Below are 26,585 nucleotides of genomic sequence, written 5' to 3'. Positions count from 1 at the left end.
CTTTTCTGGCACCTGCCAAGTGTTTTTAGGCAGAGGGTGAGGCTGGATAGGCCTGTTGCCCAGCAAGGCTTCTGAACTATTGGAGATTTGATTGGCTGTGCAGATATTTTTGAAAACACTGCTTCGGCAGGAATAAGCATCGATCCTCCTTGGTATACTACAGTCAATGTAATATTTTAAGCTGAGGATTCTTGCGAGCAAAAACTCTACTTCATGAGCTCCCGGCATTAAAGTTGTGAGCTCCTGTATAAATTCGTTTGCTCTGGGGCCATCCTTCCTGAGCTAAGACAAAAAGGTGTGAGCCGGAGGCTTCAAAACTGTGAGCTGGCTCTCACACTAACTCATCTTAGATGGAACGCTGATTACAGTCTGCTTTTGCTTGGCGGGTGGGAATAGCGTCCATTGAGGAAGTGTGTACAAAATGAGGAGGACCACCAGGACTTTGTCTGGATTGGTGTGGATGATTCTGGAAAAATTATTCCCTGGTCTTTGAGGTTATGGAAAATTTAGCTCCATGTGAAGCCTTCCGAACGACAGTACAGGGACTCTGAGTGTCTTATTAATGATTTCAGGATGGACTTTGCACTGATGTTTCACTAAGTCTAGGCGGCCCCGTGGCGCAGAGTGGTAAAGCAGCAGTACTGTGGTCTGAACTCTCTGCTCATGACCTGAGTTCGATTCCAGAGGAAGTTGGATTCAGGTAGCCGGCCCAAGGTTGACTCAGCATTCCATCCTTCCGAGGTTGGTGAAATGAGTACCCAGCTTGCTGGGGGGAAAGTGTAAAAGACTGGGGAAGGCAGGGCTGAATCTGGGGGGGAGGAGGGCGGCAGAGGGGGGTGCTTGCCCCGGGCGCTGACGGGGGGGGCCAAATTGGGTATGGAGTCCATTGTAATCTATGGGACCATAATATAGAAAGGGGGCGTCATTTTTTAATTTTGCCCCCCCCTCAAAAAACATGTAGATCCGGTCCTGGGGGAAAGCAATGGCAAACCACCCCGTAAAAAGTCTGCTGTGAAAACGTTGTGAAAGCAACGTCACCCCAGAGTCGGAAACGACTGGTGCTTGCACAGGGGACCTTTCCTTTTCCCAAACTAAGTCTATTGTTACGATAGTGGAGAGCTGGATATTTTGTATGCAAATATAGATGTTTATAGCAAAATCATAGCATTTGTAGCGTGTGTGCGAGCTTAAACACAGCATACTGTTTATAGTTATGAAGAAGATAAGATGAAGAAGATATTGGATTTATATCCCGCCCTCCACTCCGAAGAGTCTCAGAGCGGCTCACAATCTCCTTGACCTTCCTCCCCCACAACAGACACCCTGTGAGGTAGATGAAGATATTGGATTTATATCCCGCCCTCCACTCCGAAGAGTCTCAGAGCGGCTCACAATCTCCTTGACCTTCCTCCCCCACAACAGACACCCTGTGAGGTAGATGAAGATATTGGATTTATATCCCGCCCTCCACTCCGAAGAGTCTCAGAGCGGCTCACAATCTCCTTGACCTTCCTCCCCCACAACAGACACCCTGTGAGGTAGATGAAGATATTGGATTTATATCCCGCCCTCCACTCTGAAGAGTCTCAGAGTGGCTCACAATCTCCTTGACCTTCCTCCCCCACAACAGACACCCTGTGAGGTGGGTGGGGCTGAGAGGGCTCTCCCAGCAGCTGCCCTTTCAGGGACAACCTCTGCCAGAGCTATGGCTGACCCAAGGCCATTCCAGCAGGTGCAAGTGGAGGAGTGGGGAATCAAACCCGGTTCTCCCAGATAAGAGTCCGCACACTTAACCACTACACCAAACTGGCTCTAATAATATATAACAGATCTAACTCTGCCACTTCACAGATGCTTCATCTAGCCCCACAGCTGTTTTTTTACCTGGTGCACTCCTCCTGGGCGGACGTACGCTGCGTGCATTCGGGCCCCAGAGACCCGCTCGTAGAATTCAAACATCTGCAGGAAGATGACAAAGGGGAAGTGAGTGCAGAACATAATGAGCCCCTTGAGGGATCCCCATCCATGGCCAGTCTGCTGCATTCCAGGCAGAGCAAACAAGGTGGCTCAGGGCAGGGCTTACCTTTTCTCTCTCCTCAAACATCCAGAAAAATGGAGTCATGGCCCCGATGTCCAGGGCATGCGTGGTGATGGCCATGATGTGGTTTAGGAGACGTGTTATTTCCCCAAAGAGAACTGAAAAGGAGGTAGATTCAAAGACAGGTTAGACAGAGGGACCGCTGAATTGCGACGGATAACAAAGCTCAAGCAAATGTATCCTCCTAAGAACGTAAGAGAAGCCACGTTGGATCAGGCCAATGGCTCATCCAGTCCAACACTCTGTGTCACACAATGGCCCAAAAAACCCCAGGTGCCATCAGGAGGTCCATCAGTGGGGTCAGGACACTAGACGTCCTCCTACTGTGGCCCCCCCCCCAAGCACCAAGAATACAGAGCATCACTGCCCCAGACAGTGTTCCAGCAATACGCTGTGGCAAATAGCCACTGATGGACCTCTGCTCCATATGTTTACCCAATCCCCCCCTGAAGCTGTCTATGCTTGCAGCCGCCACCACCTCCTGTGGCAGTGAATTCAATGTGTTAATCACCCTTTGGGTGAAGAAGTATTTCCTTTTATCCGTTCTAACCCGACTGCTCAGCAATTTCATTGAATGTCCACGAGTTCTCGTATTGTGAGAAAGGGAGAAAAGTCCTTCTTTTCCTACCATCTCTATCCCATGCATAATCTTGTAAATCTCTATCGTGTCACCTCCTGGACTGAATTGAGACCTAGGTTTCCTGTCCAATTACCAATGCTCATTTCTCTATGCCTTCTACCCCTCTACATATCACACCTAATCCAGTCATGCCTGCTGTTGTCATTCACCTCTCCCAGATACAAGGATCATGGACTCACATTCTAGCTGTATGTGAAAAAGTGGGCAGTGACTCATGGAAGTTCACACTCTGCCCCAAATTTTGTTAATCTTTGAGGCACTATCGGACTCTTGCTCTTTTCTACTGGGGACAGAAGTGTCTGTGTTTGCAAAATGCTCTGCACCTAAAGTAGAAAACAAATCTAATAAATAGAATACAACACTAGAAACATGCCAGGAGAGTAAAGAAATGCCCTCCACAGAACTATACGCCATAAAAAGTAGCAGCTTCCATACCACACCCCAACCTCCTCCTGCAACAAGGCCAAAACCAGCAATTCTCAAACTAAAAAAAGAGAAAAGATAAAGGTAGTCCTCTGTGCAAGCACCAGTCGTTTCCAACTCTGGGGTGACATTGCTTTCCCATATTCATGGCAGACTTTTTTACGGGGTGGTTTGCCATTGCTTTCCCAGTCATCTACACTTTCCCCCAGCAAGCTGGGTGCTTATTTTGCCAACCTCGGAAGGATGGCAGGCTAAGTCAACCTTGAGCCGGTTACCTGAACCAGCTTCTGCCAGGATTGAACTCAGGTCGTGAGCAGAGTTTAGGACTGCAGTACTGCAGCTTTACCACTCTGCGCCAATGGGCTCTTTATCCTCAAACTGGCAACATAATAATAATGATAATCCACAGACCCAGCAAACAACCAATCAGCTGGATCTCTTGCACAGTTCTGGTAAGGAATACAAGGATAATGTATGTGAAGGGCTCTGAACACTTGGCCCACACATAAATTATAACTACCTGGTTTATAAATTATAATCACACTTTCTAAGCTACCTGATTTGAGGCATTATAGTCAGGGCTTTTTTCATAGCAGGAACTCCTTTGCATATTAGGCCACACACCCCTGATGTAGTCAATCCTCCAAGAGCTGACAGGACTCTTAGTACAGGGCCTACTGTAAGCTCTAGGAGGATTGGCTACATTGGGGTGTGTGGCCTAATATGCAAAGGAGTTCCTGCTACAAAAAAAGCCCTGACTATAATTATAGTTCAATATTTAAACCCTGTTTTTCTACCCATTGGAAACTCAAAAGAGGCTTACAATGTTGTCTCCCCACTCCCCCATTTTATCCTCAAAACCACCCTGTGAGGCAGGTGAGTTTGAGAGCAAGTGACTCGCCCAAGGTCACCCAGCAAGCTTCCACAGCAAAGCACGGATTTTAACCTGGGTCTCCAAGATCCTAGTCCGACGTTAACACCCCTAAGCCGTGCTGGCTCACCTACCTCGGATCCACTGAGCCCTTAGGGGTGGACGGATGTTGAGCAGCTTTTCCACCGCTAAAGAGTAGGCCTGTTCGTTGCACATCATGGAGACATAGTCAAGCCGGTCGAAGTAAGGCAGGGCCTAAACCAGAGCATAAGAACATGAGAAGCCATGTTGGATCAGGCCAATGGCCCATCCAGTCCAACACTCTGTATCACACAGTGGCCAAAAATTTATATTTATATATATACACACACACACACAGTGGCTAATAGCCACTGATGGACCTCTGCTCCATATTTTTATCCAACCCCCTCTTGAAGTTGGCTATGCTTGTAGCCGCCACCACCTCCTGTGGCAGTGAATTCCACATGTTAATCACCCTTTGGGTGAAGAAGTACCTCCTTTTATCTGTTCTAACTCGACTGCTCAGCAATTTCATTGAATGCCCATGAGTTCTCTACCTTCTCCATCCCATGCATAATCTTGTCAACCTCTATCATGTCATCCCGCAGTCGACGTTTCTCCAAGCTAAAGAGCCCCAAGTGTTTTAACCTTTCTTCATAGGGAAAGTGTTCCAGCCCTTTAATCATTCTAGTTGCCCTTTTCTGAACTTTCTCCAATGCTATAATATCCTTTTTGAGGTGTGGTGACCAGAATTGTACACAGTATTCCAAATGAGATTTATACAGAGGCATTATACACCATTGATTTATACAGGGGCATTATGATACTGCCTGATTTGTTTTCAATTCCCTTCCTAATAATACCCAGCATGGCGTTGGCCTTTTTTATTGCAATCGCACACTGTCTTAACATTTTCAGTGAGTTATCTACCACGACCCCAAGATCTCTCTCTTGGTCAGTCTCTGCCAGTTCACACACCATCAACTTGTATTTGCAGCTGGGATTCTTGGCCCCAATGTGCATTACTTTGTACTTGGCCACACTGAACCTCATCTGCCACGTTGACGCCCACTCACCCAGCCTCAACAGATCTCTTTGGAGTTCCTCACAATCCTCTCTGGTTCTTACCACCCTGAACAATTTAGGGACATGTGAGAAATAGGCACCACTGGAGGCTTGCCCAGGCTCCTCTGGAAGACAGTTTTTGTCTTCTCATCTCTACTATTAGTCTCTGCACAGATTTTGGCAAGGTCAGGTTTACATTTTAAAATACATTTTACAGTCAGATGTAATAAGCACCGGTGTTATTAGATATTTTCAGAATGCATACAGGCAATGCAAGCTGTATTGCTCTGCATCTCGGTGCAAATGTACAATGTTAGCACAACAGAAAGTACAAGGAGAGATCTAGATTACTAACACACTTTTCAACGAAGGTGGTGTACAGTACGCGATCTACGATTCCTCTGTAAAACAAATGGCTAAAAGATGCATGGTAACAGTCCAAACGCAGCAACTATTCAGCTGGGAAAGGTTCAGTCTCAAAAGTATGGTATGGTATCACACAGCTGTCCTACTCTGCGTATGTAACGCTGCCAAAGCAAGAAAGGGAGCTCTAGGGCCATGACAGAAAAGACCCAGCTTCTGGTGGAGCCCCCGCAAAGGCTGGTATTTTCTGCAGAGGCTACTGATCCAAGAGGGGTGAAGAGGGGGGGAAGGTTCAGAGGGGATTGTGATATGAAGACATTAGCAAGGAAACGAGGAGCAGGAGAACAGGCAGTGAGCAGACAGCTAAATCTATGGAAGATTCAGGAGATCCAACAAACTGACAGCAACGAGATCCAAACAAGTATTAACAGGATGAACTAAAGCAGGATGGCCAAACTGTGGCTCGGGAGGCACGTGTGGCTCTTTCACACATATTGTGTGGCTCTTGAGGCCACCATCCCAGCAGCCAGCTTGGAGAAGGCATTTGTCTCTTTCAATCACCTCTCCAAGCCAGCCAGTAGCTTGTAGAATGTATTTAAAATTAAAGGTGCTGTCTTTCCACCTCTCCCTCCCCCATCTATTTGCGGCTCTCAAACATCTGATGTTCATTTTATGCGGCTCTTACATTAAAGTAAGTTTGGCCACTCCTGAACGAAAGTGTCAGGGACTCATTTGCATGCCAGCAGGAACTCATTTGCATGTTAGGCGACACACCCCTCACACCAAGCCAGCCGGAACTGCGTTCCTGCTCAGAAAAAGCCCCAGAAACAAGGATTTTTATAAATTCCCCCCTCCATCCCCCCCCCAAGTTGAAGCATTTGAATTTTTTTAAATCATCAAAGCATAGTATCTGCTGGCCCTTTGGGACAGACACAGTGCCATGCCATTGCCCTCAAGCCAAGTGGGAATACAAATGTGACAACTAGCATGGATAGACATCACACCCTTTGAACCCTGACCAAGCCACCCAGAACTCTAGCCAAGTCAACCGGAACTGTGTTCCTATGCGTTCAAAAAAAGCCCTGTAAAGTGTGATTTGTGAACGCCCCCATGGGGCTAGTCAAGGCATCTGACAAGGAAACTTGGACCGAAACAATTCAGGGTGGAGGGCATTACCTGGAGATAGGTCTTGTACTCGATCAGCTTCTCTGTGCCCCGGTGCAACAGGCCGATGTGGGGATCGCATTTCTTCACTGACTCCCCACTCAACTCCATGACCAACCGCAAGACCCCGTGAGCTGCAGGATGCTGAGGCCCGAAGTTGATTGTCACATTGGAGACGGTCTTCTCAGCCGGAGGGTCTATGTCTGTTTTGGACACATGAGTGTAAGGGGTGGGGGGAGTCAATATGCTTGTTTTTGGAGAAGCAAACAGGAATTTCATATGTTTGGAGGCAGAGGAAGAGAGGCTAGGTCCTTGAGACAGCCATGATGAGTGGAAACATTGTCTCAGAAACAATTTCTTTTGTTGCAAGACCTGTTTCACACGTGGGGTTGGAAACATTCCCTGTCAGTTTAATCCTCTGACTTCCACATTCCCTGGCCTCTGAACTCAGCTTGAATTCTTTGCTCAGATCAACTAAGATTAACAAATGTCAAAGGAAGAAAGGTTTAGCCAGTTAATTAGAGCCAGTTTGGTATACTGGTTAAGTGTGCAGACTCTTATCAGGGAGAACTGGGTTTGATTCCCCACTCCTCCACTTGCAGCTGCTGGAATGGCCTTGGGTCAGCCATAGCTCTCGCAGAGTTGTCCTTGAAAGGGCAGCTTCTGGGAGAGCTCTCAGCACCCCCTCCCACCTCACAGAGTGTCTGTTGTGGGGGAAGGAGATAAAGGAGATTGTAAGCTGCTCTGAAACTCTGATTCAGAGAAAAGGGCAGGGTATAAATCTGCGGTCGTCTTCTTCATAAACAAAGGAAGGAAAGTTTCATTAGTTAATATAATAATGCAAATCTTTTTCATATGCTTGAAAGTTAGTTACAAAAATTTCAGTTCCAGATGGTTTCCCAACACTGGCCTGTGGTCTGTGGTCAACCCCAACACAATCTTCCACCTTCTTGCCCATCATTGCCTGAATTTGCATGAAAAAGTGGGTATAGAATCATAGAGTTGGAAGGGACCTCCAGGGTCATCTAGTCCAACCCCCAAACAAATAACATATAGACGATTCCCTCCAGTACTTTAACACCTTACTGCAATGTAGTTTCAGAGGGTAACTCTCTTGGTTTGCAGGAGAGCAGCTAGCTTCAAGTCCAGTAGCACCGTGGCAGCTACCGGGAGAGAGAGAAAGAGAGACAGGCTCTGAGGCAACTGCTCACTGGACTGAAGAATCTCCAAGTCTCCCACTCTGGTCTCCCCTACAGATTCTCTAAACTCCAACCACACACAAAAAAGGGGGACACAAGCTTTGATTAAAGGATTAGTAGAGGTAGCCCTGACCTGGAGAGCCCAGGCAAGCCTGATCCTGTCCGATCCAAAAAGCTAAGCAGGGCCAACTGTGACAAGTTCTTGGATGGGAGACCTCCTTGGAATACCAGTACTTGGAGGCAGAGGCAGGCTCAAGCCTCTGAATGTCCTTCATGCCCAGTAGGAGTCGCCAGAAGTCGCCATGACTTCCAGACATGGAGACACACACGCACACAAATACAATTTTTTTTTTTAAAGACTGATTAAAGATTAGTAGCATGAAAGCTATGCATTCCCTGGAGGTCTCTTGTTTGGGAGCCTGCAAGACTAAGGCTGTAATTATTTGTGAGATAAACAGAAATTGCATTTTCTTAGATATTTGACTCAACGGATACGACACAAGAGGGAGATGAACAACAAAGGTTTCTTCAACAGAAAATAAAATATATCCAGCAGGGCAAATGCTTTGTGTGGATGACTTCAGAATATGAAGTGAAACTGGCTCTCAGCTTCACCTCCCCAAAGGTTACAGACTTTTCTCCAATGAGAGTAACTACTTTGGGGCTGAGCCTTAAGTAAATAAATTCTGGAGGCCTGCTCCAGTGACAAAGTGTCTCGGCTCCAGCGATAACAGTTTAGTAGACCTGTGAGTTCAGCAGAAGGTAGAAAAAGCCAGGGCGCTACTCTAGAAAGAGACTGGGTTTCTAGCTACTCTCAGTGGCTGTGCCATGGAGCAGATGGTCATAGAAACGAGAGGCGATCCTGGACTTGGACCTAAATAATGCCCAAGGCCTGGTGAGAGATGTAAATGTGATAGCACCAGTTGGAAACAGTGACCATAATGTTATTAACATTTATGTAAATAGGGTGTTGTCCAAAAAGACTGACACAATCGCTTTTAACTTTAGAAGGGGTAACTTCTCTCAAGCGAGGGGGCTTGTGAAGAAGAAACTGAAAGGAAGGGTGAGGAGGGTCAAATCCCTTCAGGAAGTGTGGACACCATTTAAAACTACAAACCCAGGAGCTCAGACAAAATGTATACCACAGGTTAGGAGAGGTACGGACAGGTATTTTTAAAGACCTGCATTATTAACAAACAAAGTAAGGGAAGCAATAAAAGGTAATAAGGATTCCTTTAAGTGGTGGAAAGCTAGTCCGAGTGAGGTAAATAAAAGCGAGCACAGGCTCTGGAAAATAAAACACAAGTCGCTGGTCAGATAGGCAAAAAGGGACTATAAGGAACATACTTCAAAAAAACATAAAGACCAACAACAACAATTTCTTCCAGTACACTTGTAGCAAAAAAAACAGTCAGGGAGGCAGTGGGGCCTTTGGATGACTAAGGAGAAAAAGGACAATAGGGAAATGGCAGAGAAGCTGAGTGCACGTTTTGCCTCTGTCTTCATTGTCAAAGATGGGAGCCGTTTGCCCACTCCAGAACCGTTCATGTTGAGAGGGGTGTTGAAAGACCTGAGTCAGATTGAGGTGACAAGAGTGGAGGTCCTATGACTGATAGACAAATTAAAACCCAGCAAATTACCAAGCCCAGATGGCAGACATCCAAGAATTATGAAAGAACTCCAGTGTGAACTTGTGGATCTCCTGACAAAAATATGTAATCTGTCACTAAAACTTGCCTCCGTTCCTGAGAACGGCAGAAAAGGGCAACTAGAATAATTAAAGGGTTGGAACACTTTCCCTATGAAGTAAGGTTAAAACATTTGGGGCTCTTTAGCTTGGAGAAATGTCGACTGAGGGGTGACATGATAGAGGTTTATAAGTTTATGCATGGGATAGAGAAGGTAGAGAAAGAAGGACTTTTCTCCCTTTCTCACAATACAAGAACTTGTGGGCATACAATTAAATTGCTGAGCAGATCAAAGGAAGTACTTTTTCATCCAAAGGGTGAAAATGGAATTCATTGCCACAGGAGGTGGTGGCAGCTACAAGCATAAACAACTTCAAGAGGGGATTGGATAAACATCTGGAGCAGAGGTCCACCAGTGGCTCTTAGCCACAGCGTATTGGTGGAACTCTCTGTCTGGGGCAGTGATGCTCTGTATTCTTGGTGCTTGAAAGAGGCACAGTGTCCTGGCCCCACTGGTGGACCTCCTGATAGCACCTGGATTTTTTGTCCACTGTGTTGACACAAAGTGTTGGACTAGATGAGTCACTGGCTTGATCCAACATGGCTTCTCTTATGTTCTTAACTGGAAGGTAGCTAATGTAACCCACATCTTTAGAAAAGGTTCCAGAGAGGATCCTGGAAATTACAGGCTGGTCAGTCTAATGTCGATATCAGGTACGTTGGTGGAATCTGTTATTAAAGACAGAATTAGTAGGCACATTGATGAACAAAAGCCAATGAGGAAGAATCAGCATGGATTCTGTAAGGGAAGATCTTGCCTCACTAACCTGCTAATGTTCTTTGAGGGGGAGAACAAGCATGTGGACAAGGGTGACCCGATGGCTGTTGTTTATCTAGACTTTCAGAAAGCTTTGATAAAGTTCCTCATCAAAGGCTAGTAAGTAAACTCAGTACTCATGAGATAAGAGGACAAGTCCTCTTGTGGATTAAACACTGGTTGTTAATTAACAGGAGACAGAGAGTGAGTATAAATGGGCAGTTTTCACAGTGGAAGGTGGTACGCAGTGGGCTCGGTAATGGGTCTGGTGCTTTTGAACTTATTAATTGATGATCTGGAGTTGAGAGTAAGCAATGAAGCTGCTACGTGTGTACATAACACTAAGTTGTTCAGGGTGGTGAGAACCAGCGAGGACTGTGAGGTGCTCCAGAGAGATCTGTTGAGGCTGAGTAAGTGGATGTCAATGTGGCAAATGAGGTTCAACGTGGCCAAGTGCAAAGTGCCCAGTTTGATGAAGTGGCTAAGTGTGCGGACTTTTTATCTCAGAGAAACAGGTATGATTCCCCACTCCTCCCCTTGCAGCTGCCATAGCTCTCGCAGAAGAGCCAGTTTGGTGTAGTGATTCGGAGAGAAGGGCGGGGTATAAATCCACAGTCTTCTTTTTCTTCTAATGCACATAGGAGCCAAAAATCCCAACCATAAATACATGTTGATGGGCTCCAAACTGGTGGAGACAACCAGGAGAGAGATCTTGGAGTCATGGTAGATAACACAATGGAAATGTCAACTCAATGTGCAACTGAAATAAAAAAGGCAAATGCAATGCTGAAGATTATTAGGACGGGAATTGAAAACAAATCAGCTAGTATCATAATGTCCCTGTATAAATCGATGGTGCAGCCTTATTTGGAATACTGTGTAGAGTTCTGGTCACCACATCTCAAAACAGATAATAAAGCATTGGGAAAAGTGCAGAAAAGGGCATTTAAAATGATTAAGGGGATGGAACACTTTCCCAGTAAAGAGAAGTAAAAGAGGTTAGGGCTCTTTAGCTTGGAGAAACGATGACTGAGGGTAGAAATATAAGTACTTTTCACCCTGTCTCACAATACAAGAACTTGTGGGCACTCAATTAAATTAATGTGCACTAAGTTTAGAACAGACAAAAGGAAGTACTTCATCCTAAGTGTAATTAACATTGCCACAGGAAGTGGTGGCAGCTACAAGCAGAGACAGCTTCAAGAAGGGATTGAATAAACATATGGAACAGGGTCCATGAGTAGTTATTAGCCACATGATACAGAGGGACCACTCTGTTTTGGGGCACTGATGGTCTGTATTCTTGGTGCTTGGGGGGGCAAAATAGGAAGGCTTATGGAGTTCTGGCCACACTGGTAGATCTGATGGCATCTGGGTTTTGGCCACTGTGTGACACAGAGTGTTGGACTGCATGGGCCATTGGCCTGATCCAACATGGCTTCCTTTATGTTATGTTCTCTTATTGCCTCAGCAGGTTCAAGGCTGCTCTCTGACCACACAGAATTTCTTTCCACAGAAGCCATACGCATGCCAGGAATGATGGGCCCTTAATAGAATGCTTATTTATCAACACTAAAACAAGCTTTTCCCCTTAAACTAACCCTAAACAAAAGCCTGCCTGAGCTGATGTGGCTTTCCAGAGCCATGAAATCTCTATCTAAAAGGTTAAAAGTCCCCCCCCCACCCTGCTTCATCCCTTCCCATAGGGTTGCCAACCTCCAGGTGGTGGCTGGAGATCCCCTGGGATTACAACTGACCTCCAGGCAACAGAGATCAATTTCCCTGGAGAAAATGGCCACTTTAGAAGGTGGACTCTATAACATCCTAATCCACCAATATCCTCCCCCAAGCTATGCCCTTCTCAGGCACCACCCCCAAATTTCCTGGTATTTCCCAACCTGGAACTGGCAACCCTACCCTCCTGACCAGTGGAATTCCATGGGCTCTGATTGGCTGACAACCACATTGATTTGCATGAGGCTTAAATCACAAGGATTGGTTCAGAGACCCGGAGGAGCGGCAGGACTTTGGGGGATGATTGCCATAAGCACCTTAAAGACCATTAAGACTTTGGAGGTATGTGCTTTCGAGAGTCAACGCTCCCTCCATCAGGAAATACATCAATCTGAAGAAGGGAGCTTTGATTCTCGCAAGTTAATATTGCAATGTAGTTGGTGGCTGCTCACCCTGCATCTGTCTGGAGCCATTTTTCAACAGTGGCACCTACTCTGAGGAGTAGGCTCTCTGAGTCAGCAAGGAAGGGATCCCACTTAGAAATGTTTAGGAAGCACTGAAAGGCTGTTTAGTTTGTCTGTATATGGGGCAGTGTCTCTGAGGGCGGCCAGTTAATAGTTATGATTATAATTTAATTATGGTTTTAATTTAGAACTCTAAGCCCTTTTGAGACACACTAGATAGGCAGCGTATATCTATTTTAACAGATAATCAAAAGTGTAAGGATGGCTCCTAACAAAATCCTTTTGGAACAGGCTTCCTTGGGAGGCGGTGGGCTCCACAGGAACAAAGATGCTGGTCCACGGTTATTTTTTTTGAAATCTACCCTGAAGGTACAAGGGAGGCATGGTTTGGAAAAAGGCTTGGGTAAATTCCTTTCTTAAAGGGGCATTTGAGAGGTCAGCTAGATAGCGGGAAAAGGATTTCTTTTTCTTGAACTGGGGATACCAAGACAGAGAATTTAAACAGATGGATCAGATTGATGTCATGAAGATATTGTCCATTGCATTCTATCCTGTCCATTTTATGGGCCCATATGAAATAAACTGCTGAATCAATTTCTCACAAAGTTTAAATCAGAAGAGGAATGTATTAAATTTTTACTGGCTAATGCCATTCCAGATGTTACCCTTAAGGTGGCTACTTTAATATTTTTAGCAATAAAAATAAGGAAGAAGATAACTACAGCCACCTATACAAGAATTTTGGCCAAGTTATAGTCTCATTCTGTCACAATGTTTTATTATATATGTTTTAAATCTTATTCATAGTGCTCTGTTTTGCTATGTATTTTTTTTATGTTTTAATTTTTATGGCGAGAAGTAAACTGTATACTTTGGGGGGTTTGCTGGGTTGTTATGGCTTATGGCTACCACAATAAAATACTTTGACTTTGGTGGGCTCTCCCTCTCTCTTTTATGGGGGGGAAGTCTTTAAACAGAGGATAGATGGCCATCTGACAGCAAGTGAACTTAGGCAGGTCATGGGAAGGAGGGCAGGAAGGGTTGCATCAGTGCTTAGTTCTCGTGGCCCTTTCTTACACGCCCATGGAAACGCTGTTCACCACTTTGGGGTCATGCAGCAATTTTTCTCCAGGCCATTTTGGCCAGGGATCCTGGAGGTTTTTGCCATCTTCCAGCCATACAGCAGGGGAGGTCACTGGGGGTGTGGGAGGGAGGTATTTGGGAATTTCCTGCTTTGTACAGGGGGGTTGGACTAGATGACCCTGGAGGTCCCTTCCAACTCTGTGATTTTATGAAGTAACAACATGGCACACACTTCTCTCCCAGCCCTTTAAAGCAATATTGGGGAGGGGAACATGCCAAGAAAGAAACTCACCGTTCCAAGGAGGAGGGACCCACTTTTCTGTCTCTTTGGTGGGGTACATGACAGCGCCTCCATACTGCTGATACCACTCCACATCGGGCTGCCACTGCTTCCCTCTGCCAGGGGAGAAGGAGTGCAAAGATATCAAGACCTGCTAAGCTGTACTCTAATCACAAAACTAACCTGCCTTACACGGGTGCTGTGAGAGTAAAGTGGGGGAGAGGAGAATAAGAACATAAGAGAAGCCATGTTGAATCAGGCCGGTGGCCTATCCAGTCCAACACTCTGTGTCACACAGTGGCCAAAAAACAAGTGCCATCAGGAGGTGTATCAGTGGGGCCAGGACACTAGAAGCCCTCCCACTGTGCCCCCCCCCCCCAAGAACCCAGAATACAGAGCATCACTGCCCCAGACAGCTGTGGTTAATAGCCACTGATGGACCTCTGCTCCAAATGCTTATCCAATCCTCTCTTGAAGATGGCTATGCTTCAATAATGAGTTGAAATTACAGGCAGAAAGGTACCAGCTGGATATTAGGAAGATCTTTTTTTACAGTTAAGAGTAATTCAACAGTGGAATCAGCTCCCTAGGGAGGCTGTGGGCTCTCCCTCACCCGCAGTCTTCAAGCAGCAGCTGGATAAGCACTTGTTTAAGGATGCCGAAGGCTGCTCCAGCATTGAGCAGGAGGTATGGTCCCTTCCAACTCTATGGTTCTATCTAAACTTATCACTACAAGGAGAAAGCTGGATTTTTAAAATTTTATAGCAGATTTATCAAACTTTGCTGATGGTTGTCTTTTTCCTACACAGAGAACAGCATGCTTAGGAACCAGATAAAGTTGCCACTCGTATTAGCTCCATTGCTGCGTCTCTAACAGCAACGTTACACTAAGTTTGCCAACTAGCCTGCAGAAAAAAAATGTCCTGTCCGTTTAACAGAGATTTAATGCCTGGAAATGGGCAGCTGAAGCTTTTCATGGCACGGAGAAAATATCCCATTTAACCTCTGTTGAAGGGCAGGAAGTTTTTCTCCAGACCAAGATGAAGCCTGTTCCTGGCATGGAGATGAAGGGGCAGGAGAAACTTTATTTGCTACTGCTAAAGAGATGGGGGGAGGGGTCATTATGTAGAAAAACAGGTGGCAGAGCTCATTAGCATATGCCCTCCTACCCAGTCAAAAGCAACCTGATGCAAGAAAGAAGAGCCCAGGGTGAGCAAGGTCTGCTTGGGTTGACTAGAGATCCAGCCAGTCCAAGCAGACCTCGCTCGTCTGGGGCTCTCCTGGGCTGCCCCCCAGTCAAAAGGCCAGCAAGCCCCTCCCCCCCGCCACCGCCCAAAATAACATGTGGAGAAAGAGTGGCATGGATTTCTCCAGGGGTTAATGAGGGCTGCTCAGGGTGCGGCGAAGCTCCTGGTGGTTGGCTGCTCTCCTTATCCAGGGATTGTTATGCAGCTGCACCTACTATTCAATGGACAAGGTGAATAGAGAGGAAGAGGGGGAACCCTCAGAAAGGTTCAGGAGCTGTGCTCCTGCTAAATCTGAGGCCTGGATGGGGGTAGTAAAAAAAGGGGCAAATGTAGAGGTTTTTTGGGGGGTGACGATGTAGCACTTAGTTTGAACTGCATCAAAACACAGCATGCCACAGAAAAGCAGACAATGACTCTGGGCGTGTGCAAAGTGCTTTTTCTTTAACAGCCAGTAACCAGAAACTCCCGCCTACACATCACCCCAGAGAACAGGGTTTCCAGGTCAGAATGTGGCTGTTGTCAAGACAATTAAGCACTTGACATTTCTCTAGGAGCCAACCCTGAAGCGACCTAACTTCACACACGCACAGCTATCGGGGAGGAAATTGCAAAAAAAAAAAAAAATCCCAGCCCTGCACCAGAAAGAGGATATTACCTGGTGGGAGCCGTCCCCAGCCCTTTTAACCATGACCCTGAAGGTGCCCGCAATCTCCATAAAGACCTGAGCGCCGCCATCTTCCCTTGCGGCACCGCGGAATCCCACTTACGTCACAAAGGCGCATGCTCTGAATCCTTGTCGGCCTTTCAAAGCCGCCATGATTGTTGTGGGCAAGCGTGCCCTTTTCCCCCCACGCAATGTCAAGCAACGGCTCGGTGACTTCGGCAGCCGCATTTGAACAGGCGCCAAATGTGTTGCGCATGCCCAGTAGTTACTTTATTACGCTTCATACCTAAGTGGGTTTAATAAGCTTAAAAACAAGTCTAGCTCGCCATCTAGCGCTGCATAACATTAAAAGGGAGCTTTTGCATGCATGCATTCAGAACTGAAAGAGGTAGAAGAGGTAGAATTTCTCCTTGCCAGATAACGTTAGGATCTCTTGGCTATTCGACACATAATGTCACAGGATAATAATAATAATAATAACCTTGAATAAACCTTTGTTGGTCTTAAAGGTGCCACTGGACTCAAAACTTTGTTCTGCTGCTTCAGACCAACACAACTACCCATCTGAACCTTATTTATTTATTTATACTTTAGTTTTCTATCCTGCCCTCTCTGCAAACGGACTCAGGGCGTCTAACAGTCAATTTAAAAACAATTTATGGTTATAATTTAAAACAATAACATAGCAATTAAAATATATTTCATGGTGCTGTTCATAACGTCATAATTGGCGGGATCATAGCTTGCTTTCTTCTGACTGATCCTATAATGATCGTAATTCCTCATGAGTGATACCGCTCAGCAGAGTAGCGTGTGTGTTAGACTTTAAAGTGCTATATAAAAAAAGAGTAGTGTAAAAAAACCCCCAAGTCTGTGTTAGACTTTTAAGTGCTACAAGACTCCCGTATCCGCCCAATAAATGCACACCGCACAATCTGGTTAGTCTGTCAGATGCCACTGAATTCCCCTTCAACATCCCCAGGCACCTAAGTGAGGCCGGTGGCTTCACTAGCTGTTCTCGAGACTCAAGCATGCTCACTAGTGAGGCACTCCCAGGCATCTACAACCAAAAAAGTTTTATTCAACAAAGTAGGAGTCCAGTAGCACCTTTAAGACCAACAAAGTTTTATTCTGAAAATAAGCTTTCGTATGCATGCACACTTCATCAGACAAGGAATGAGATACAATGAGCAGAGCTACATATAGCTGGTGGGCAGTGGTTTAGAATGCAAAGTGGTACAAAGTTAAAATCCAATTTGAAAGAACATTTGGTCTGCATAGCATTTGCGTGGGAAACCAATAAACAGTAACATGTCAGAATGTGAGAATGTCTGTTAAAGTCTGGACCAAAATGAGGACATTTCTTTCTCAGAGCTTTTCCCCATCCAACTAATTTACCTTTTAACATGTCTCTCTCTCTCGGCTTGACTTCGCGAACGAAGATTTAAGAAGGGTGCAGTAGTCCACGTCTGCTGCAGGCTCGCTGGTGGCTGACAAGACCAATGCGGGACAGGCAGATCCGGCCACAGTGGCTGCAGGGAAAAGTCTGATTTGGGGTTGGTGCTGTAGCAGTGCGATTCTTCCTCAATCTCCTTTTGTCCTCAAGACCAGCTATGCGTGCGTTCTCAAAGGAAGAGACAGCCTGGTGGATGGTGTGCCTCCATGCTTTGCGATCTGAGGCTAGGTCAGACCACTGGTGATGTTGTGACCAACACTGAAGTCCTCAAGAGGGCGGAGGTTACAAGCATCGAAGCACTGCTGTTGAAGACGCAGCTGCGCTGGGCAGGGCATATTTCTAGGATGGAAAACCACCGCCTTCCCAAGATTGCTCTGTATGGCGAACTTTTAACATGTAACATACATATAAACATCATTCTAGTTGGCTAATAAAAAAAAAATTAAAATATAGTGGAAGATGGGTTTAGTATATGTAATGCGGTAAACACCCAATATCCCTTATTTGAGTACGTCAATACAAAAAACATTATTCTGATACACTATCCTAACAGAGAACTGCATTGGAATACTGTGGATATATAGCTATACTCAGGCCTTTTTTTGATCTGGAACACAGTTCCAGCTAGCTTGGCATCAGGGGGTATGGCCTAATATGTAAATGAGTTCCTCCTGCGCCTTTTCTACAAAAAACCCTGTATGAAACAATGGTGGCATCAGGGGGTGTGACCTAATATGCAATGGGTTCCTGCTGAGCTTTTTCTACAACAAAATCTCGGGCTATACTTGGTGAAAATGGGTTAAGCATATGTTATGAGTGAGATAAAAAACCAATATCCCTGTTCAGTCCTGGGGAGGTGTTCATTCCACGTTTCATAATAATTTGAAATTCAGCAATTTCCCTCTCCAGTCTGTTCTTAGAGTTCCTTTGCATAATTAAAACAGGAACTAAAAAGTTTTATTCAGAATGTAAGCTTTCGTGTGCACGCACACTTCATCAGACCACCGCCGTTACTGGACTGGATCTACACAGGCATCTAACTCAGGGCAAGACTGGGGGCGTCATCTGCTCCTACTGAGCATGCCCTATACTTATTTGCAAGCTGAGGGCAATACTACAGTCTGATGGCTTCAACTGCTGCTACTGAGCACGCTCAATGATAGAATGCGGCATCACGTTTGGTCGCGTCAACGGAAGTGGCGTTCACATTCCGGAAACGGAAGGAATTAGTTGGGCAGAGGCTGGAGTGGGAAGTGGTGACCTTTCTGGAGGACGCTGAGCGGGTGGGTAGTTCGACTTTAATTTGGGTCGCAGGTTTTTGTCTCCAAGTGAACCGGAGAGGGTTTCCCAGGAGGCGGCAAGGATTGTCCTCTGTCCTCCCTACTGCTGGAAGGGGGTCACGGACTGCCCTATAGCAGACGGGGCAGCCAGCGTTCTCTTCCCGTTGCTGTGTCTAACTGCATGTCCCACTGCCTAAACCCAGCATCACCAAAAGCGATTTTCAGCAGCGTCAATATCGATGCAAAGATCAATTAAAATCAGGCCTTGAATTCAGCAGGAGCTCACAGGAGTGCAACTCCTGAACCTTTCTGAGGGTTCCCCCTCTTCCTCTCCACCTACCTACCTTGTCCATTGAATAGCAGGTGCAGTTGCATAACAATCCCTGGATGAGCTCCACTACCTATTTTTCTACAAAACGACCCCTGATTAAAACCCAATAACATCCCTTGAGGTCTCGCTCGTGGAAAGGGACCCCCTCTCCTGGCGTGATGATTTTAGTGACTACTTGTTTGATTTAGAGCGTGCTTTTTCAAGAAAGGGTCCTCAAAATGGATTCCAATGTTTTGAAAAGTAGTTAAAGTGTCTTAATCTCCTAATGTTCTGCATTAGATTTTGTCCTTTTGGAATGCAGGTGCTGAGTAGTGCATGTTTTTAAACACCTTTGTCCCAGGATTAGAGACCTTAAACAGTGAAATGGAACAAAACAAAGTTTGAGTCCAGTGGTACATTTGAGACCGTCAAAGTTTTATTCAAGATATAAGCTTTCATGTGCACGGACGTTTCTTTAGATACAGTGAAATGGAAGTAGCTGGTCCGTACATATAGGTAGCAGGTGAGCAGTAAATTAGCACGCAGCATAACAAAAATGTAACAATGGGAGGGCTTCTGGTGTCCTGGCCCCACTGGTGGATCTCCTGATGGCAGCTGGGGTTTTGGGGCCACTGTATGACAAGTGTTGGACTGGATGGACCATTAGCCTGATCCAACATGGCTTCTCTTATGTTCTTACTAAACAAGAATAAGTTTAGTTTACATCTTCTCATTAATCTCCAGTTTTGACATATTTATTTCCTTCATTGTGTTCCCCACACCCTCCGGAATTGAACAAAAACAAACGGTAACCGTCCGTATCAACCAACCTTGTTATTGTTGGGCCTTGTATCTGTTAAACATCATCTTTATGCTGCATGCTAATTTACTGCTCACTGTCTACCTTTATGTATGGTCTGGTTATTTCCATTTCATTGCATCTGAAGAAGTGTGCATGCACACAAAAGCTTATACCTTTTATAAAACTTTGTTGGTCTTAAAGGTACCACCAGACTCAACCTTTGTTCTGCTGACCCTCCTGATCCTAGAACAAAGTTTGAGGACAGTGGACCTTTAAGACCAGCAAAGTTTAATTCTGGGTATAAGCATTCATGTGCATGCACACTTTTGATACATTGAAAAGACTTTCTTAATTATTGCATATATGTAGAGGGAGAGGGAAATGGGGGGGGGGGAGGTTAGTTGCCAGGGAAGGCTAATTAGAGTCAAGATGCTGTGATAAGTATAGCTAAGATTGGATTAAAGTCGTTGGTAAGATCTGTGAACAGCAACAAATTAGCATGTAGCTAATAAAAGAGTTAACAAACAGATGTTGGAACTAAGTTTGAGACCAGTGGGCACCATTGAAACCAGCAAAGTTTAATTCTGGGTATAAATGAGAACGGAGTAATTTAGCATGTGTAGTCAGAGAAGAGCCCAATATGTTCGTTAAGACCTGGGGGTTCCATTGTCCGGAATGCTGTAATAACTGTTTCTGAAATTCCTTTGCAATAAAACAGCTACTTTGAGGTCCCCTCATTGAGTGCCCTGGGAGGTTGAAATGCTGTACTACAGGTTTTTTAGTTTTGTGATTCTTGATGTCAGATTTGTGTCCATTTATTTTTTGATGTATGGTTTGACCTGTTTCCCTGTGTACAGAGCTGAATGGCATTGTTGGCATTTAATGGCATACACAGTGTTAGAAGATGAGCAAGTGAATGTGCATGAGATGGTTGTTCAAATCAATTTATGAAGGACCACTTGTTCAGATCATTCAGAATTGAAACTGTTCATTTATTTATCATTTTACATTTCTAGCCCGCCCTTCCCAAAATGGGCTCAGGGTACTTCACATTGCCTATAGATCCAAACTGGATGGGTCTCACGAGAAAAAAAAAAATCAAATGATATTGCAGGAGCTGTCCTGCTCCGTCGGGGAGGGACGGTGGCTCAGTGGTAGAGCATCTGCTTGGTAAGCAGAAGGTCCCAGGTTCAATCCCTGGCATCTCCAAAAAAGGATCCAGGCAAATAGGTGTGAAAAGCCTCAGCTTGAGACCCTGGAGAGCCGCTGCCAGTCTGAGTAGACGATACTGACTTTGATGGACCAAAGGTCTGATTCAGTATAAGGCAGCTTCATACCTTCATATGTCCTTGAAAGAGCAGCTTGTGGGAAAGCTCTCTCAGCTCCACCTACCTCACAGTACCTCACTGTCTGTTGGTGGCAGGGGGTGGGGAGGTAAAGGAGATTGTGACTGCTCTGAGATTCAGGGTATAGGGCAGGATAGGACTGTTAAATGATAGGATCACATGAACACAGGAATGTCTGAAGTAACTTGTTTGTGAAAGGGGAGAGGAGAGGAGAAGAAGATAGAAGAAGATGATAATGGATTTATATCCCGCCCTATACTCTGAATCTCAGAGTCTCTGAGTGGTCACAATCTCCTTCACTTCCCTCCCCCGACAACAGACACCCTGTGAGGTAGGTGAGGCTGAGAGAGCTCTCACAGCAGCTGCCCTTTCAAGGACAACTCCTACAAGAACTATGGCTGTCCCAAGGTAGATAATTACCTTTCTTTTACTTTGAGGATGGAATCAAAGCCTGTCATCCCATCGAACCTAGAACACAAGCCCGTGCTCCTCTGTTTGGTGTAGTGGTTAAGTGCATGGACTCTTATCTGGGAAAATCGGGTTTGATTCCCCACTCCTCCACTTGCAGCTGCTGGAATGGCCTTGGGTCAGCCATAGCTCTTGTAGGAGTTATCCTTGAAATGGCAGCTGCTGCAAGAGCTCTCTCAGCCCCACCTACCTCACAAGGTGTCTGTTGTGGCGGGGAGGGGAGGTAAAGGAGATTGTGACTGCTCTGAGATCCAGGGTATAGGGCAGGATATAAATCCAATATCTTCTTCTTTTGAACATTCCTCTGAAAGTCCACATATCCAAACAAATTTGGAGAAGGAACACCTGAAAACCGTAAACACACCACTCCCATTAATCTGTGCTGCTTTTGCAGAAAAACCCGTCGAGATGGGTATCAAGTTTGGAAATCTGGAACGAGTGAGGCACATCATCACCTACAGCTTGTCTCCCTTTGAGCAGAAAGCCTTTCCCAACTACTTCACCAAAGGGATTCCCAACATGTGGCGGCGAATCAGTGCCCAGTTCTTCCGGGTGACTCCTCGTAAGTGGAAAACTCTTTAACGGGGTTCCGTCTGCAGTCTCGGTGTGTTGCCTGCTTTTTTATATCAGGGGTCCTCAACCTTTTTCCAGCCTCCAGGCCCCTTTGGAATCCTGACCCAGTGTGGTGGGTGCAGCCACCAAACAGCTGTAGCAAGAGGTGAAGTCAGCCGTGAAATGGCTGCTGCAGCTTAACTCAGTAAAGACCCTTGTGGTGTGGCGACAGCTGCTGCCATAGCAACATTTTAAATAAATTGTAATACTCAAATCAGAAACTTCGATGGGCAAAAGCCTCATTTGACCCCATCCCCTTTCTAAAAACACTTGGCAGGCACCATGATGCCTGTGTGTGGTATTGTGGTTAAGTGTGTGGACTCTTATCTGGGAGAACTGGGTTTGATTCCCCACTCCTCCACTTGCAGCTGCAGGAATGGCCTCGGGTCAGCCATAGCTCTCGTAGGAGTTGTCCTTGAAAAGGTAGCTGCTGTAAGAGCTCTCTCAGCCCCACGCACCTCACAGGGTGTCTGTTGTGGGGTGGGGGGGAGGTAAAGGAGATTGTGACTGCTCTGAGATTCAGGGATATAAATCCAATACCATCTTCTTCTATGGGTATCACGTTGGGGACCCCTGTTTCGTGTAGTTTTAGATAAACTATTGTAACCAGGGATCCCTCTAAGCTGAGTTAGTGTGAGCTAGCTCATCGTTCGTTAGCCTCCTGCTCACACGTTTTTGTCTCAGTTCAGGAAAAATGGCCCCGGAGCAAGCTAATTTATGCAGTAGTTTACGACTGTAATGCCAGTAGTTCACAAAGTAGAATTTTTGCTCACAAGATTTCACAGCTTAGAGGGAGTATTGATTGTAACTGCAGCTGACTTCTTTGGAAGCTTGTAAAGAGAGGCTAGACGGCCATCTGTTGGCAATGCTGATTCTGCGAACTTAGGTAGATCATAAGAAGGATGGCAGAAAGGAGAGCCAGTTTGGTGTATTGGCTAAGTGTGCAGACTCTTATCTGGGAGAACCGGGTTTGATTCCCCACTCCTCCACTTGCAGCTGCTGGAATGGCTTTGGGTCAGCCATAGCTCTCGCAGCAGTTGTCCTTGAAGGGGCAGCTTCTGGGAGAACTCTCTCAGTCCCACCTGCTTCACAGGGTGTTTATTGTGTGTGTGTTGGGTGGGTGGGGGGAAGGTAAAGGAGACTGTGAGCTGCTCTGAGACTCTGAGATTCAGAGTGAAGGGTGGGATATAAATCCAATATCTTCTTCTTCATCAATGCTTCGTTCCCTTGGCCCTTTTTTACATGCCCAGGGAAATGCTGGTTGCCATTTAGGAGTCAGGCAGCAATTTTTCTCCAAGCTAGTTTGGCCGAGGATCCTGGAGGGTTTTTTTGCCGTCTTCTGGGCACGGAGCAGAGGTTACTGGGTGTGTGTGGAGGCATTTGTGAATTTCCTGCATCATGCAGGACTAGATGGCCCTGGAGGTCCCTTCCAACTTCATGATTCTTTTGAGGGCTAGAGATTTGAAGTCCATTGGATCAGTCCATGGATGCCCAAGGCTGGAAATGAGGGCCAATAAACGCGAACTAGCTGCAGAAGCAGAAAATCTTGGTGTGTGCATCTGCCATCACATGGGGCACAGAAGAGGGAACGTTCACTGTGGATTTGGCGAGGTTGTTTTTTTTTTTTTTTAAGTTCACACTGCGCAACCCTGAAAGCACTAGATGGGGCAAGAGAGCAGAATAAAGCAGAAGTCTCCCATCGTCAGTAGACACTTGTGTTTGCAAGCCGCTCTCCACGTGCTCTTGAGTTGTAAGAGCCTTAACGTAATTACATTGTTATGTCTTCCTGCTCATTAGCATGTACCCAACTGATAGTGATTAATGCTAAATGATGGCATTGATGTGGCTCATTTCTGATACTCAGTAGGGCTCAGTAATCCTTACAGCAGCATATAGTAGGTATTGCAGCCTTTTGGATATACTGGGGTTTGCATACTTTGATTGAATAATAATAACAAATTTGATTTATATCCTGTCCTATACTCTGAATCTCAGTCGCAGAGCAAACACCCCATGAGGTGGGTGGGGCTGAGAGAACTCTCTCAGAAGCTGCCTTTTCAAGGACAACTCTTGTGAGAGCTATGGCTGACCCAAGGGCATTCCAGCAGCTGCAAGTGGAGGAGTGGGGAATCAAACCCGGTTCTCCCAGATAAGAGCCCGTGCCCTTAATCACCTACACCAAACTGGCTCTTTTAACTTTGGTTTAGGAGGAAGAAATTGGATTTATATCCTGCGCTCCAATCCGAATCTCAGAGCAGCTCACGATCTCCTTTACCTTCCTCCCCCACAACAGACATCCTGTGAGGTGGGTGGGGCTGAGAGAGCTCTCCCGGAAGCCGCCCTTTCAAGGACAACTCTGCAAGAACTATGGCTGACCCAAGGCCATTCCAGTAGCTGCAAGTGGAGGAGTGGGGAATCAAACCCAGTTCTCCCAGATAAGAGTCTGCACACTTAATCACCTACACCAAATTGGCTCTCTTAACTTTGGTTTAAGAAGAAGAAATTGGGTTTATATCCTGCTCTCCAATCCGAATCTCAGAGCGGCTCACAATCTCCTTTACCTTCCTCCCCCAGAACAGACACCCTGTGAGGTGGGGCTGAGACAGCTCTCCCAGAAGCCGCCCTTTCAAGGACAACTCTGCGAGAGCTATGGTTGACCCAAGGCCATTCCAGCAGCTGCAAGTGGAGGAGTGGGGAAACAAACCCAGTTCTCCCAGATAAGAGTCTGCGCACTTAACCACTACACCAAACAGTATCTCTAATTAAAGAGGAGTGGAAGACATTGGTCCATACCATGGTGGGGAGGACATAACTAGTGTGTGTTAAGTGCTGTCAAGTCATTGCCAACTTACGGCAACCTTGTGAATCGGGGTCCTCCAAAATGTCCTCTTGTTGACAGCCTTGCTCAGGTCTTGCAAACTGAGGGCCGGGGCTTCCTTGCTTGAACCCACCCATCTCCGGTTGGATCTTCCTCTTTTCTTGCTGCCTTCAACTTTTCCAAGCATTATTGTCTCTTCCGGTGACCTAGAGCTAGTGATAGCTTTTTTATGGGAACAAAGGAGAACAAAAGATTTGACCCAGGTGTGGAGCTCCTGATTAAACAGTATATCTCATTGTGTTTTGGTCCCACTCTCTCCCACTTTGATCCTTCTCAATCTTTGGGACTCTAAGGTTATTCAAAAACTGGATATAGAGCTAATAATAGTAATTAACTGCAGCTAAAGCTGTTATTGCACTCAAATGGAAAGATGAGCATTCTTCCTCTATAAGGACTTGGTACATCAAGGTCTTGGATTATTTCATATTAGACAGGATCACAGATGAGAATAACCATGATTCTAATATGTGGTCACATAGATCTATAATGGATAAGTGGTCTCCCTTTTTAAAAAACTCACTTCGTTGACTATTTATCTTTATCATAAGTTGTTTGAACTGAATTTTTGCATGTATCGTATGTGTGTAGATTGTATTTCCTACCATGCCATTTTAATGTTTCACTGTTTTCTGTAAGCTGTTTACATTGTCAGTTGTCAATAAAAAAATTATTTTTAAAAATATTATTATTATTATTATTATTATTATTATTATTATTATTATTATTATTATTATTATTATTATTAATTGGATTTATATCCCGTCCTCCCCGCCGAAGCAGGTTCAGGGCGGCTCACAACAACCATACTAAAACAATAGACAATGGATAAACATTAGAGATTAACAATTAAACCAAGTTAATAACATATAGTTTAAAACAATTTAAAACACTTGGTGCTACAATTTAAAACACTTAAGAAATGATGCTAGAGCGCAAATCCCAATTGAAGTGGTACTCAAAAGAGTGTTAATGCTGTACACAACCTGTAACACTTCAGAACACGCTTGCCAAAAAGTCTCCCAAGTATTGGTCTCAAATTTTTGAAGTGCTTCCAATCGAGATTGTTGTTTTTTTTAAACTCAGTACTTTTGTGTTTTGTTTCCCTAAGCGTTTGTCATCGCCTATGTGATTTATTCCTGGGGGAATGAAGAATTTGAACGCCTGAAAAGAAAGAACCCCGCCGACTACGCAAACGATGAATAATCCAACTTTGACCGAGAACCGTTACAGCATCTCACCTGCGTCAGCGCTTGTTCTGCTTCTCTGGCTCATTGAAAGAGACTTTAAAAGATTCAATAAACCTGTATTTCTGATCCCACTTATGACTAATTCTTTGAAACTTGTGTCAGAGAGATGCGCTACAGCGGGAAGGGTCTGGCTGCTGTTTGCCATCTCCCTTTCTCTCTCTCTCTTTTTAAAAAGACACAATTATTTTATTTATTTGTTAGTGGGGTTTTTTTTTTAGTTACCAATCACCCAAAGGGTCTTGCGGTGACTTACAACGTTAAAACCAATAAGGTAAAAACAGCATTAAACAAATGCAAATATAAAATACTAAATATAAACCAATGCTTTTTCATGGCTTAAATTCAGGCTAAATTGTCCCTGAAAA

At 45.3% G+C, this 26,585-nt stretch overlaps 2 protein-coding genes across 3 annotated transcripts in view; one reads left to right on the top strand and one right to left on the bottom strand.

Moving 5' to 3' along the window:
- NDUFS2 (NADH:ubiquinone oxidoreductase core subunit S2) overlaps positions 1-15,954 on the bottom strand; it is a 79,742-nt gene extending 63,788 nt beyond the window's left edge. For both annotated transcript variants that reach the window (XM_060255156.1, XM_060255148.1), the window contains exons 1-6: positions 15,813-15,954; positions 13,923-14,026; positions 6,658-6,848; positions 4,167-4,287; positions 2,084-2,196; positions 1,885-1,959 (exon numbers count right to left, since the gene is read on the bottom strand). In XM_060255156.1, coding sequence (XP_060111139.1) covers positions 1,885-1,959; positions 2,084-2,196; positions 4,167-4,287; positions 6,658-6,848; positions 13,923-14,026; positions 15,813-15,892 — 684 coding nt within the window. In that variant the 5' untranslated portion in view covers positions 15,893-15,954. The remainder of the gene's footprint in view (positions 1-1,884; positions 1,960-2,083; positions 2,197-4,166; positions 4,288-6,657; positions 6,849-13,922; positions 14,027-15,812) is intronic.
- Positions 15,955-18,395: 2,441 nt separating this feature from the next.
- Positions 18,396-26,291, top strand: LOC132588222 (cytochrome b-c1 complex subunit 8-like). Its single transcript, XM_060260578.1, has 3 exons — positions 18,396-18,560; positions 21,878-22,045; positions 26,082-26,291. Exons 2-3 carry the CDS (start codon positions 21,892-21,894, stop codon positions 26,174-26,176), a joined length of 249 nt encoding a protein of 82 aa, XP_060116561.1. The 5' UTR covers positions 18,396-18,560; positions 21,878-21,891; the 3' UTR covers positions 26,177-26,291.
- The last annotated feature ends 294 nt before the right edge of the window (positions 26,292-26,585 follow it).

The sequence above is a fragment of the Heteronotia binoei genome, chromosome 1 (assembly GCF_032191835.1).
Source record: "Heteronotia binoei isolate CCM8104 ecotype False Entrance Well chromosome 1, APGP_CSIRO_Hbin_v1, whole genome shotgun sequence".
NCBI classification, from domain to species: domain Eukaryota; kingdom Metazoa; phylum Chordata; class Lepidosauria; order Squamata; family Gekkonidae; genus Heteronotia; species Heteronotia binoei.
This window is presented reverse-complemented; position numbering and strand designations above follow the sequence as displayed.

Coding starts and splice junctions, on each gene's coding strand:
- LOC132588222 (XM_060260578.1), top strand. CDS start 21,892: ATGGGTATCAAGTTTGGAAATCTGGAACGAGTGAGGCACATCATCACC. Junction 22,046..26,081: donor GTTCTTCCGGGTGACTCCTC/GTAAGTGGAAAA, acceptor TGTTTCCCTAAG/CGTTTGTCATCGCCTATGTG.